The sequence below is a fragment of the Hemicordylus capensis genome, chromosome 11, assembly GCF_027244095.1.
Source record: "Hemicordylus capensis ecotype Gifberg chromosome 11, rHemCap1.1.pri, whole genome shotgun sequence".
NCBI classification, from domain to species: Eukaryota; Metazoa; Chordata; class Lepidosauria; order Squamata; family Cordylidae; genus Hemicordylus; species Hemicordylus capensis.
In genome coordinates, this window is record NC_069667.1 from 3,928,731 (window position 1) to 3,943,355 (window position 14,625).

A 14,625-nucleotide genomic window follows, 5' to 3' on the forward strand; every position below is an offset into this window, starting at 1 on the left:
AGGTTCACCACTCAAAGATTTAACTTCTGGAGTGTGGGTGGCCACAGCCTTTAGGATTGCAGGATCTACTTTGGGATGTTCTTTTTTGGCTAGAACTCTGAAATCTACCAGCTGGAGCAAGATGTGCTTATGAATAGTGGAAGACAAGACATATGTTTACAGTTAGGAACACAGGAAGCTGCCTTGCACTGAGCCAGACCCTTGCTCCATCTAGCTCCATATGGTCTACACTGACTAGCAGCAGCTTTCCAAAATTTCAGGTAGGGCTGGGAAAGACCTGGATGTTCTGGATGCAAAGAAGACGATCTGCCACTGAACTATGGCTGGCCTCATCCACTCCGACCCCACTTCCCTGAGCCAAGAGTTTCTGAGATGAGCCTTGTTCCAGGCATGGGACAAAGAAGCTGCAAAGGCTACAGATACCTACAATGTAGGTTTTTGAAGCAAGAGTGTGTGCAAGCCACATTTTCTACCCAAGTGCAGCATCACACGAATCGTGCCCCCTCCCATTACCCACAACCAGTCTACCAAAGTGATGCACACTGGGGCAAAAAATCCCAACTTCACATATATGCTGATGGGATCTGAGCTGTCAGTGACTGAGCAGGAGAGGGATCTTGGGGTCATGGTGGACAGCTCATTGAAAGTGTCATCTCAGTGCACAGAAGCTGCGAAAAAGGCTAATTCCATGCTAGGAATCATTACAAGGGGGAATGAAAATAAAACTGCTAATATTATCATGCCCTTATACAAATCTATTGTGCGACCACATCTGGAGTACTGTGTACAGATTTGGTCACTGTATCTTAAGAAGGATATTGTAGAACTGGAGAAGGTGCAGAAGAGGGCAACCAAGATGATCAGGGGCCTGGAGCACCTTCCTTATGAGGCTAGGCTACAGCATCTGGGGATCTTTACCATGGAAAAAAGGCAACTAAGGGGAGACATGATCAAGGTGTATAAAATTATGCATGGAGTGGAGAGGGTGGACAGAGAGAAATTTTTCTCCCTCTCTCACAACACTAGAACCAAGGGTCACCCCATGAAACTGAAGGTTGGGAAATTTAGGACCAACAAGATGAAGTACTTTTTCACACAGTGCATAATTAATCTATGGAATTATTTGCCATGGGATGTGGTGATGGCCACCAGCTTGGACAGCTTTAAAAGGGGCTTAGACAGATTCCTGAAGGACAGGTCTATCAATGGCTACTAGTCTGGTGGCTGTGGGCCACCTCCAGCCTCAGAGGCACGATGCCTCTCAATACCAGTTGCAGGGGAGCAACAGCAGCAGGAGAGAGGGCATGCATATACCTCTTGCCTGTGGGCTCCCCAGAGGCATCTGGTGGGCCACTGTGTGAAGCAGGATGCTGGACTAGATGGGCTTCCTTGGGCCTGATCCAGCAGGCCTTATGCACTTAAAATGCATTTATTGTGTTGGGTTAGGAACCCATTGCACAACATGTCCCAGGACTGTTACTTATTTTAAGGTAGCGTTGAAGGCAGTTCTGGATTCTCCTTGAAAGTACAGAATAAGCCACCCCTGATTAAGAGCCATGGGAGTTGAAACTTGAAATACTTGCAGTGAATTGCATGGGTGTTTTTTTCCTCTTCTGTCCCAGGATTGCTCATTGCCAGCAGAGTCAATTCTGTTGTTAAGAAAATTTGATCCTTTCTCATTCTGTTTCCCATAGAAACACCCTAATATATGAAATATCACTCACACACACACACACACACACACACACAGAGCGAAATTGAACTTTCTCTCACCCCAGAGAAGGGGGGGGGGCTGGTTTGGAGTCTGGGGTGAAGCATGTCATCTCTCATTTTGCACGGTGTTTTTCGGACCAGGCCAAGACATCGCTCTCAATTTGTGGCTCATAACAGGAAATCAAACAGATGCATTGTTTGGTGTCCACAGCTCAAACACCTCCATTCAGCTGATGGCAGCTGCCATACACTGAGTGATTTTGACAGCCTATGAAACACACAGTCGATTAGGTTTCTATATTTTGGTTTCACTTGGCCATCCCGCGCCTCCCACCCCCCCACCGCTCCTGTCAAGATGCCCCCTCCTCATTCATCTTGGACCTCTGCCCTGGAGTTTTCATCCTCCTAACTGAGCAAAGAGGCACCTTTCAAAGTGGTGATCTTCTCATATTTAACAGGAGAGGAGAGCTGGTCTTGTGGTAGCAAGCATGACTTGTCCCCTTAGCTACGCAGGGTCTACCCTGGTTGCATTTGAATGGGAGACTCCATGTGAGCACTATGAGATCTTCCCCTCAGGGGATGGAGCCGCTCTGAGAAGAGCAGAAGGTTCCCAGTTCCCTCCCTGGCAGCATCTCCAAAATAGGGCTGAGAGAGATTCCTGCCTGCAACCTTGGAGAAGCCGCTGCCAGTCTGTGAAGACAATACTGAGCTAGATAGATCGATGGTCTGACTCAGTATATGGCAGCTTCCTAGGTTCCTATGTAACTGGCCCTATCCAACCCCAGCACAGTGTCCCTCCAGTGGCTGTTGCTGGTGTCATTTTTCTTTCTTTCTTTATTGTGAGCCCTTTGAGTACAAGGAACCAGGAGCAGCTCATCCTAAGGAGCCGAGGCGGGGGCCCCAAAGGAGGCACAGCTGCCTCTCCTTTTTGGACCTCCATTTGCTCCTCTCTCCCCTATCCTGCTGCGGCGTTAATGAGAGCTGTGCTGCCTGCAGGCTGGCCATCCATCAGATAGAGCTGTGCAGTTAAGCACGCAGCTCTACCTGACACATTGACAGCCCGTAGGCAGCGTGGGACGGGAGACAGAGGCACCAACGGAGCTCAGAAAAGAGACAAAGCTAGGTCTCCTTTGCTGCCCCCTGCCACCGGACAAGCTGCTCCTGCAAGGAACCATGCTTTGCACACTTTTGTTGAACAGTGGTATATAAATATTTGCCATAGTTGACGTCTCCCTCTTGATTTGCGTGTCTTATTTAAGTTAAAGGCTAGTTTTCCAGTTGCTTCGTTGGTTTTAAATGGGTTTTAAATTGGATTTAAGGTTTTAATTTCTGTTTTAATTTGTTTATGTTGCTGCAAACTGCCCAGAGACAGATGTTTAGGGCGGTGTACAGATATAATAAATAAATAAAGTTCTAATTTGGAACTTCAAACTCCAGAAGAGAAATTTGGATGAAGAGAATTTGGGAAGCACGAGACTGAAACACACACAGACACACACACCTTCACTCACTAGAGGAGGAAAGAGCCAACCTTGCTGCCTCCATCCATCCATCTCAAGACTAGGGCTCACTAAAAAGTGCCTCCACAATCAGTCTTAAGGCATTCGGAGTAATTAATTGGAGGGTTCACTCCTTCAAATAACTTGGGCCCAAGTTTCCCGGGGCTTCCTGTCTGTGAGTATGAATCCATGCAAATGAATAGAACCTTCCTACTTTTGCTAAAAGCATGAACATTTTTATTTAAATCATCTTATTTTTAATCAGTATTTTCCCACTGCAGATCTAATTAAAAGCAACAACTTCCATGAGTGGCAAATTAATTGCCAGCCCTCCAATAGGTTTTTAAGTGCATGGTGCTATTAAACATTATTTGACACCTAAAATGAAGCAAATTAATACAGGGATAATTTCTGGGGAAATGAAAGAATAATTCTTTACCATAAGCTGCACGACGGGTCTGTTGAAAACAGTTGGGATTCATTATTTGTTTGGGGGTGGCTGATGGTTTCAACACAAACAGCAACAGTTGTTTTGTGTATGCATGTAACAATTACAAGGGGCTTGCCTCATAAATCCTCATAATTGTATGAGGATTAACAATTAGTGCTCCGAGTCTGGCATATTCAGTTCTGTTGTCTGTAATAGAGATGTGATGATCACTAGCAGCTTTATAAACCAAGGAGGAGTTACCATGGCAACTAAATCGTGGGGGCTGATGGCAGAACTACATGCTACAAGCCACACTGCGCTGCCACTGACAGCAGCCCCTTGGCCCTCGGACCCTGGAGCACTGAGTGAGCAAAGCCTGTTCTGATCAAAAGCTACCCCATCCTGAAAAGCACTAGAAAAATTATTTTCAAGATGCAATAATCTGGAGTGTTATTTATATGGAGGCATTTCTACAAGCCAAGAGGGCCCCCTTGAATTGGTCTTGTGGTAGCAAGCATGAATTGTCCCCTTTGCTAAGCAGGATTCACCCTGGCTTGTATTTGGATGGGTGACTCCATGTGAGCACTGTCCGCTGTGAGACATTCCCTTTAGGGGCTTGAGCTCAGTGGAAGAGCATCTGCACACTTGCATGCACAAGGCCCCAGATTCAATCTCTGGCAGCCTCTCCAGGTGAGGCTGGGGAAGACTGAGTTTTGCCTGAAACGTTGGAGAGCCGTTACCAGTCAGTGTCATCAATACTGAGCAAGATGGACCAATGGTTCGACTCCATAAAAGCAGCTTCCAGTGTGCCTGCGTTCCTATATTCCATGGGTGTGTGGGTGTGACGTCACGGCCCCAGCTCTCATCAGTCGCATGGTTGAGCAGTCAGATCTGAAGAGTCGGCCCCGGGCACCACCCGAACCCTGACACCATTCTGCAGCCGGAGCCTAATATCTGGGAGAACAACTGGAACGGGTGGCCTCAGAACTGGCATTCACTGAGTCTGAGCCCAAGCCCCCCAGTGAACTGGTCTCTTCCACACCAGGAGGGACTTGACTCAGTGGAGGAAAAGTGCGAGACTCCAGGCCAGAGGACAGCCACTTTAAACTTCTCTGCTGTCCAGGCAGGGAGGCGGAGCCTGGCAGTAGGTGGAGCCTGGAGATATTTAAGACCTCATTCCAGCTCTGGCACTTGCAGGAGCAAGTTGTTCACTGGGAGCTCTCCAAAGTGCTGCAGTCCTCACATTCTATTTATTTATTTTTATTTTACATTTTATATCCCGCTCTTCCTCCAAGGAGCCCACATGGGTTCCTGACAGCAGGACAGGGCCGTTTAACCCTTTGCTCACCATGCCAATGCTGCAACTTAAATCACCCACCCTTCCCCCAAGCGGTTATGAGTCGCGAAGGCAAAAACCTATGTCCATAACCTTCCCCCTCTGCAGCTAATAAGAACTTTGGGAAGTGGGGCAATTCCAATCCAGGCCACAGTGCAGGGGGAAAGGCTCAGACTCCCTGCATGCTATGACCAGTGTCCCCTGCAACAGGGAATCCCAGACGTTGTTGACTACAACAGCCAGCATCCCTACCTGTGTGGGATGGGGATGCTGGGAGTTGTAGACAACATCATCTGGGATTCCCTGCTACAAGCAACACTGCCTATGACCCTGAACCAGTATGTCCCACATGGCTGCTTCTTGAACAGGAAAAGGACATCGGGGTTTCCAAGCATGGAACTCCTATTTAACATGTAGTTTGGCTCTTCAGCAGGCATTGTTCCTTGCAACTGGCAGCCAGAGATGCACCTGGGTAATTTTGGAGCTCGGACCTAAAGGCCTTTGAAGCCCCCCTGCCCCGCCCGCCCGCTGCAAGTTAAGCATCCCCCTACACACACACACACACACACACACACACACACACACACACACACACACACACACCATGACACACTCACAAGAACAGCAACTGTACTCACAAGAATGTAAGAATATAAAACAGGTATACAGTTGTTCCTTGCCAACCACAAAGGTTCTGTTCCTGGAAACCCTCACTGTTGGCAAATTCACGGGTGGCAAGCCATTGGTTTCAATGGCAAACAGGGGGTTAGGGTACTGAAAACAAGGTAAAGAATTGAAGGAATTTAAAGAATGACCCCTGACCCCGGAAATGACCCCCTGACCTGGGAAATTACACCCCCCCCTTTTAAAAAAAAATTGCCAAACCACGGATACTCAGGTTGCGGTTGGCGAGGGCGACCACAATTCCCCAGTCACCGATACTCAAATCCATGATTGGGAAAATGTGATAGGCGAGGGACCACTGTATTTATGCAAATATGCATGAGCAGACACATTTCAAGATGCAACTTAACATACTCCCACCCCCCAGGTTTCTTTCCCCACTCCCCGCTTTGTCTCTACAGCAGAGGTCACGCTTGGCCACCCAGCACAGTGCAGCCCGGCGACCACACCACCCAGGATGGACTAAAGAGGATTTGGGGGGGGCAGAGTGTGTGGAGGCCTTGGACCTCAGCCCCGAAGTCCAGGGGTAAGAGCACCTCTGCTGGCAACGCCTCTCGTGGGTGGAGACGCCACACCAGAGACAGATCCTAGAATCTTCTGTCTGCAAAGCCGGTGCTCTACTCCTGAGCTCCCTTCTCCTCTGTGTGACACCCTATCCTGTGAGTAGGTTACCCCTGCCTGCCCCGCTGCCTGATGCTAAAAGAACAGGAGGCCTCTCATGCTTGAGAACTACCGGCAGTAGAGGCTGAGAGATTTCTGTCAAAGACATCTCTGGCTTGAGGAGCGCAAGCAGAACCATCCCACCCCGCAATCTTCCTTTCCAGTCTTTTCTCTCTTGCCTTCTGCATGTGTGCAGAACGGAACAAGATTTCTGAGCAGCTCTCGTCCATATGCATGTGCAAGGGCTGACGCGTAGTGACAACCCATTTCTAACAAATGCCAGAGTCTAAATATAAGCTTGAGTCACACTTTTAAGCCATGCATCTCAAACCAGATTTAATAAGACAAGGACTGTGAATAGAAGCTGTTTTTACAGAAAGAAAGATCCTCTTAAAAAAAAAATTAATTGGTGTGAATTTGGGGCTTACTAAAGTGAGACACTTGCTAAGCTGATGAGAGATGAACAGTCTTGTCAACTTCCTCTGGCACTGAAGTAACACCTCACTGCAAATAACCTGCTTATAAACACACACAAACACATGGACACACACACACACACGTTTTCAGCATCTGCTTTGGGTTTGCAGCACCAAGCACACAGGTTGGGCTAACTGTCAAGCAGCAGAGGGCCGTTTCAGATGATACGGCCACTCGTCCTCTCAAATGGATGTGAGAGAAGTATTGGGTCCACACCATTGGCTTTTAAAAAGCAAGTAAAATCATGGCTTTTAACCCAGGCTTTTACAGGAACATTTTCTTCTTCTTGTTGCTTCTGTGCTGTGTTTCATGGGTTTACTGTGTATATGTTTTTTAAAAAAACTTTTAAAATAGACTTATATTTATTCTTATATTCCAATTTAGTATTTGTATGGTTTTAACTGTTTAACAGTGTTGCATTTTTTTAAAAAATTGTGACCTCTACCTTGAGATTATTTTAAAGAAAAGGCTATATATAAATCTAACAACAAAACAAACAAGATTTCCCTCACTGGGTGCATTGCCCGGCTATTGCTGAATTGCATAAGGGAGCTCTCTGTGTGATCCAATGAACTGCCCCCCCGCCCCCCCCCAGCTGTTTTCCTCCTGGCCAGTTGCTGGCCCTGCCCTATCCCTGCCTTCATGCACACCCTCCCCACCACGAAGCTACCACCAGTGACCCACGCCCAAGGAGAAAGCCAACCTTCAGCGTTTGTCCCTGTTCAGCCTCATTGCAAATGCAGCCGGCTCAAACATACTTAACATGCAATGGAGAGCCTTTCCCTCCTCTCCAGAGTAAAGTGCTCAAGGATCTCAGTTCCCACCTTGATGAGAGAGGCAAATGCTGGCCTGAGAGCCGACCTGAAGCGCACCGGAACACCCATGGCTGCACCACAGAGAGCAATCAAGGCTGCTTCCCCACCTGCTCTCCCTTTCAGTTTGATTGGAGTTATGCAAATGGACCCCTCCCCTCCTGGGGTGCAGCTGGGCTGCTGCACTCAGGTCAAGCTGGACGTGACCAGAAATGCTTCGTCACATTTCCATCTCCCTCTTTGTTTCAGATGGCAGAACCATCTGGATTAGGAGTACAAGATGCCAGAGCCGGGGAGGTTCCCCCCATTTTAGATGGGGAGTACTTTTTATTTGTAAGCTATTTATTTGTAAGATATTCCCCTCAGGGGATGGAGCCGCTCTGAGGAGAGCAGAAGGTTCCAAGTCCCCTCCCTGGCAGCATCTCCAAGATCCTGCCTGCACCCTTGGAGAAGCTGCTGCCAGTCTGTGAAGACAATACTGAGCTGGATAGACCAATGGTCTGACTCAGTATGTGGCAGCTTCCTATGATCCTATATTTATTTTTGCTTTTAAATGTATGCTGGTCAAAGACCGAAATAAAGACTATGCTCTGCTCTGCTCTGCTTTTAAACTGCTTTGAGACCTTTCATTGAGAAGTGAGATACGAATGTTCTAAACCAGGGCTTCCGAACCTGTAACTCTCGTCACCCCCCAGCCTGTACAGTTGTAGTTCAGCACCATCTGGGGGACCACAGGCTGGGAGGCCCCTTCTAAGCCAGTGCTGTTCATTTCCAGGCCTGGGAGTCAGTGGTAGCCCCATCAACCCTCAGTGTGCTCCCTTGTCTATTGATCCTGTCTGAAACGGAAGCTGAATATTCTGCACAGAGCCCTTGGCACCATGTGGAGAAGGCCATGGCCATTTTCACCTTGCAGTCCTGCATTTTGTGCAGCTGGTGGGTGGGTGGGGAGGCACTCCTGTGAGGGGAAAGGGCCCACTTGAGCCCCTGCACCATCTTGGACAGATGCACTGAGCACTGGGAAGTGTAGTCCTTCCCGGCGCTTTCCTCCGAGAGCTCTGAGGAGAGGGCTCCGTCTCTCTTAAAGGGCCCTCCCAGCACTGAGAAAAGAGCAGTACTGTACAGAGGTCAGCACGGTGGGGGGGAATTTATCTATCTGTCTATCTATATTTGTATACCGCCCAAAATGCAAGTCTCTGGATGGTTTACAACAAAACAATAAAAACAACAAGTAAAAAGGTTAGAACATTACAACAATCTAAAACTTAAAACACTAGAACTATCAAAAACCATCAAACTATTCAAACAGTATCTAATTAAAAGCCTGGGTGGACAAATGTGTCTTGACTGCCTTTTTAAAAGTTGTAAGAGCTGGGGAGGCTCTTATTTCAGCTGGCTCTCACATTGGCTCTAATTTTTTCCATCTCTGTGCGGAATGAGTTTGGTTCTGGGCGGCAATATCAAGGCACTGTGTGTGTACATGCAGCCAGAGTGAGGCCTTCCTGGTTCAATCGGAGCGGGAGCTAAAATTAACTGAGCGGACATTAAAAAAAGATTGTGAGCATGCGCATGCGCATGCACATGCACACACGCCTTAGAGGGAACAGTGACTGGCTTTCACAACGAAGGGGTGTTTTGTTTTTGCCAAAATGGCAAAAAAGGTCCAGGTTACCTTAAAGAGCGCTTTCTTCTGCATGAGCCCCACCACACGTTGAGGTCGTTTGGAGAGGTCCATCTCCAGTTACCACCGGTACGTCTGGTGGCGACTCAGAGCCAGGCCTTCTCCGTAGCTGCTCCTGGCCTGTGACATGCACTCCCGGCAGAAATTCGTAGTCTGGGTTCATTGCTGGCCTTTAGGAGAGCCGTAAAAACTCATTTGTTTGGCCTGGCCTTCCAAGGTTTTAAAATTGTTCTTAAATTTCTCTAATTGGTTTTAATCTGTTTTTATATTGTTTTAAGCTGATTGTTTTAAATGGTGGTTTGTTTAGTTTTGTTATTGATTGTTGTATACTGCCCAGAGCCTTTGGATGGATAGAAAATAAATGAAAATAAATGAAAAGAAAGTGGCCCCTGCTTGCAAAATAGTGAAGAGCAGTGTTCTAAATCCAGCTACTAAACTAAACATCTAGCCTGGTCCTCAAACAAACCCCAACATTTTACTTCTGCAATCACTCCCAGAAGCTTCATTTTTAATTCTACCACAAAAACGCTTCTCTCGTACAGGGGGATCTAGAATCAGGGACAGAGGTGCTGGACGATTGAAGGCCAAGCCCTTTCTGCATTAATTTACAATCTTGTCATGGATAAGTTTGATTTTTGTGTGTTTACATTATTTTGTCACCGTTTCCCCTCTATTAGAGGTGCACACCGCCTCCTTCTTCCTTGTTCCCAGTTCACGTCCTCCTTTGAAATCCCTCCTGCCTCCAGGGCAGGCGGAGAACCACATGCCTCTTTCTGTAAACTTAGGGGGCACATGAGGGCTTGCAGCAGGCTGGTCCAGCAGGCTATGTAAACAGCCGAACATGCCACCTGACATCCTTCCCAGCTCTTGTTCTGTCTGAAAAAGCTGCTGTGTTTAAGACGATGTTGAAGTGTGTGTCTGGGATTGTTTGGCAGATTCTACCTCCCCCCCGCCCGCCCGCCCCCACTTCCACACAAACGCTCTGCCGCTTCCAAGAAAAGTGTTCTAATGACATTTTCAGGAAAGCCCCCCCGGGAGAGCACTAAGGGCTCAGTGGGTGATCGATCTGTGCTGCTCCAAAGATGTGGGGGACTCTAGACAGCCACTCTGTCTGAATGTCTTACTTGCACCTGAGCAGGCAACACACACCTTGGATGGCTGCTTTATTGGCTGTGTTTATCCTGCCCTAAAAAATATGGATTGGGGCCTCATTGATACCCTGTTTTCCTTATGTGGTGGCCCTGATTCAAAGAAGGTGCTTGAGCTAAGCTGAGTAGACCCATTAGAGGCCATGAGCAACCAAGCAAGCACTTTGCCTCTGGCACTGAATTTGGCCTGGGTATGGCTGGGGTCCCAGGCGTGAGGCAGGGGGCCCTGGGGACAGGACAGGACAGGACAGGACTGGAGCTTCACTGGGGAGTACAAGCAGAAGGTTCCAAGTTCCCTTCCTGGAAGCATCTCCAAGATAGGGCTGAGAGAAGATCCTGCCTGCAAGTTTGGAGAAACCGCTGCCGGTCTGGGTAGACAATACTGAGCTAGATGGACCAATGATCTGACTCAGTATATGGCAACTTCCTATGTTCCTAATGTCCCCAGAGCTCCTCCAAGGCATGACAAGCTCTGGCAGAGCTATGGGGCTTTTTTGGGGGGGGGGTAGAGATCCTGGCTGGGGCCCCCTCCATTGGGATCTCCAGAGGCCAGGTGGACTCCCTGAAGATCAACATTTCCCAGACTGGATAACTTTCAGAGGCTGTGTTGGTGGGGTGGGTGGGTGGGGAGAATGATTGTCTAGGCAGCTTGCTTACCACAGCAGCCAGAGGGGTCGAGGCAGTGCTGCGGGGTCTCCCCGGTGGTCTCGTGGTCTGCCCAGAAGCCACTCCAATAGAGACCAAGGAGACCCTGGCCGGCCACGACCCACCCAGGACCTCCATAGGTGAAGCACGGGAAGGAGCATCAGGGCCCTGAAATGTCAGGCTGAGCAACAGTGTAGCAAGGCCCAGAGACTGAGGGGAGGGCGGGCAGGGTGGAGGGACAGTCGCAAGTGGGGGGAATCACAGGCAAGAAGGCCACAAGGGGCCCACATCAAGGTTCAAAGGGGGCAGGAGGAAGGGGCAAGAACAGGATCTGAGGCTCGCTTTTCTTCCCTGTTTAAGGAAGCCATGACCAGGGACAAGGAGGACCAACCAGAGGGAGCCTCGGTCCTTTGGCGAGAGGCCAGGCGTAAGCTGCAGAAGGTAGTCCTAAGGGCAGAGAGAGGCCAGAGTGCTCAGAACGGCCTCATCCTTTTGCACAGGACAACCACAAGGCTGCATCCACTTCAAAGCGGGCAATTCATGTTGGCTTCCACAAGACTGGCTCTCCACGGCATTTTCATGGCTCCCACTGAAAACAGCAGCCACATATCTAGCACTCTCCACCCCGGTAATATCTCCCCATGTCCTGAAACCACAGTGTTCTGCATTTCTGCAGCTCCACCCCACACAATCAGCTGCCAGAGTCTGGGGTGGTGGTGGAGGAAATACCAAACACAAATAGGTTTTGCAACATGTTATGCAGAGAAGAGAAGAAATAGGCACATAACTTCCAATTTCAATAGCAACCAGATGGTCCACATCATGTAAGATCCGGCTTCCAGCCAGTCCTCTGTATGTAATGTAGTTGGATTAAATGTGTTTATTTTGTTTATATATGCTGTCTTTCTGGCACAGTTGGCATTCAAGGCAGCTTGTCCAAGTTTCATGAAGCCATCAGTATAATAAAACAGTAGTAAAATTGGAAAACATGCCATGATACTTAAAGACGACCAATAAAAGCAGCTGTTAGATCATTAGCCGCAATCAGACCAAACCACCAAACTAATTTACCCACCAAAAGCCAGAATAAACAGAGAAGACTGCCTGATAGAAGAAAGGATAGTTACGGAGATGCCAGGCGCATCTCCCTTGAAAGAGTATCCTACAACTGGGTGCACGGGAAATGCTTTGTCTCTGACAACCACTCACCTTCCTTTTGCGGGTGAGGGCATCAGGAGAATGCTCCCAACGATACTGTCAAGTGTTGACTGTTATATGTCCGATACTAGGACTGTTTTCATGATCCTCAGTAGGGTAGGACAAGTGTCCTGCCCAAGGTTGGTTGCTGTGTGTGCTCCCATTTTCTGCTTGTGTGTGAGTAAAAAGCAAGGCAGGGAGGAAGTGGTCATCCCATGAAACTGAATTCAAAGAGATTTCAGGACAACAAAAGGAAGTTCTTTTTCACACAGCCCACAATTAATCAATGGAATTCTATGCCACAGGATGTGGTGATGACCACCAGCTTGGATGGCTTTAAAAGGGGCTTAGACAAATTCATGGAGGACAAGTCCATCAGGGGCTACTAGTCTTAATGGCTGTAGGCTACTTCCAGGCTCAGAGGCAAGATGCCTCTCAATCCCAGCTGCAGGGGAGCAACAGCAGCAGGAGAGAGGGCACGCCCTCACCTCTTGCCTGTGGCCTCCCAGGGGCATCTGGTGGGCCACTGTGGGAAACAGGATGCTGGACTAGATGGGCCTTCTTGGGCCTGATTGGGCAGGGCTATTCTTACGTTCTGTGTGAGGCTTGGGCTGGGTATGAGGACTCTGTCCTACCCAGCAGCCTCACCCAGCTGTTGAATGAGGTTGGAGGGAAAACCCTCCTACCCAACGCATGCCTCACCAATGATCACTTCCTCCTACCTCCAGCCTTGCTTTTCACTCACACACAAGCAGAAAACGGGAACGGGCACAGATGCCAGACTCGGTTAGGAAGCATCTCCTACCCTATTTATCATCGTGCGATCCAGCCTACTGACTGCTACTGCGTGACAGCTATCTGAGACTAAAGTTATTTTTGCTATGGGGGTCAGAAGCTTCAGATGTCCAGTGCTGATGCTGCAAGGCCATTATATGCAGGCAACATCCACCATCCCAATTCACTGGGGAGGCTTTTCGTGGGAAGTTCATTTCAGCTGTGGTGACTGGTGAAAGAAGAGCCTCTTGCCCGTGAATGGCTCAAGCCATTTAGGGTTTCACAGCGCCCTGAGCTGTCGTGTGCCCAGAAGAAAGAAATGGGTGGCGCTCCATCACCCATTGCCGTATTTGCACTGGCTTAGCCTTCCAAACTGTCTCCAAGGGCAGACCCATGATGCCGAGCATACTACAGTCCTCTGTGAAAAGATTCATGGCACGCCTGGACTCCAGCAATGACGATTCCCTCTCCCCCACCCCATCCCCACAGCCCTTCAAACATCATGATGGTGTCCCGTGTAGAGATTATTATGCTTTGGCCACCCATGCTCCCAAATCACCCTGGAAACACTTGGAATGTTAACTGGCAAGAGCCCCGCAGCCCTCCTGCTGGCTTTCCATGTAGGACTCTCACGTCTCTGGGGTGGGTTACTGTGTGCTTGTTTTGCTGGATTAAATTCTTGCCTAGAGTTAAAGCTCAAAGAAGAGACAAATGTCTCAAATTATTGGGGGTGCGGGAGAAGAGAGCAAAGGGTGATCTGAGCAAACAGCCGGCAGTTTCACATCCAGGCGAGCCAAGAATGAAAAACGTGGGAGAGACCCGTGATTCCGGGCGTGAGAACAAAGCAAGAGCCAGGAGGGGGTGATTAAGAACCACTTAGGGTCAAGCACAGGGGCATTTTTCATTCTCACCCTAGAACAAACAAGCTGCATCCATTGGGTCCCCTTAGAGGCTTTTATGCAACCCTGTTGTTGCCGTTGAAGCTAGCTGGCGACTCTGTTTAGCCAGCAGACAGACAGGAGCAAGCACACTGCAGCCAGGAGTCGACACTGACTCAGTGGCGCTCTCCTTGGAAATTCCATGCATTCTTATGGCCATTTGGAAGGAAGCACTGCATTTCAGTGGGCATTTTCTGTCATCCATTTTAGGATGACATAGGACTTGCATGCTGACGGTCCCAGGTTCAATCCCTGGCAGCATCTCCAGCCAGGGCTGAGAAAGACTCTTGCCTGGAACCTTGGAGAGCTGCTGCCAGTCAGTGTAGTAGACAATACAGAGTGAGATGGACCAAGAGTCCGACACGGTAGAAGGCAGCTTCCTACGTTCCATGTGCTTAGTGTCACACTGAGTTTGTCTCGAGGACAAAGCTGCTTAGATGCTCTCATATTAATAGCAAGACTCATCTCTTCATTTTTTGAAATTGAGGTCAGACAGATCATTTGGAAAGAAACAGATTCCTTGGCAGGTCATCTTTTGTGGGGAGTAATCTTCTGCTACCAAAAATGAAACACCTGCTGTTTATTTCGCTTCTGCTCCCCCTGTGGAGGAATATTTCTTCACTTTATGAATTAT

The 14,625-nt window shown here is 48.7% G+C and overlaps 2 protein-coding genes across 7 annotated transcripts in view; one reads left to right on the forward strand and one right to left on the reverse strand.

Moving 5' to 3' along the window:
* LOC128335362 (uncharacterized) overlaps nucleotides 1-11,539 on the forward strand; it is a 161,333-nt gene extending 149,794 nt beyond the window's left edge. Inside the window, exon 4 of the mRNA XM_053273439.1 lies at nucleotides 11,443-11,539. Coding sequence (XP_053129414.1) covers nucleotides 11,443-11,513 — 71 coding nt within the window. The 3' untranslated portion in view covers nucleotides 11,514-11,539. The remainder of the gene's footprint in view (nucleotides 1-11,442) is intronic.
* LOC128335359 (vascular endothelial growth factor receptor kdr-like) overlaps nucleotides 1-14,625 on the reverse strand; it is a 207,074-nt gene that overhangs the window by 83,051 nt on the left and 109,398 nt on the right. The gene's annotated exons all lie outside the window — the stretch shown is intronic.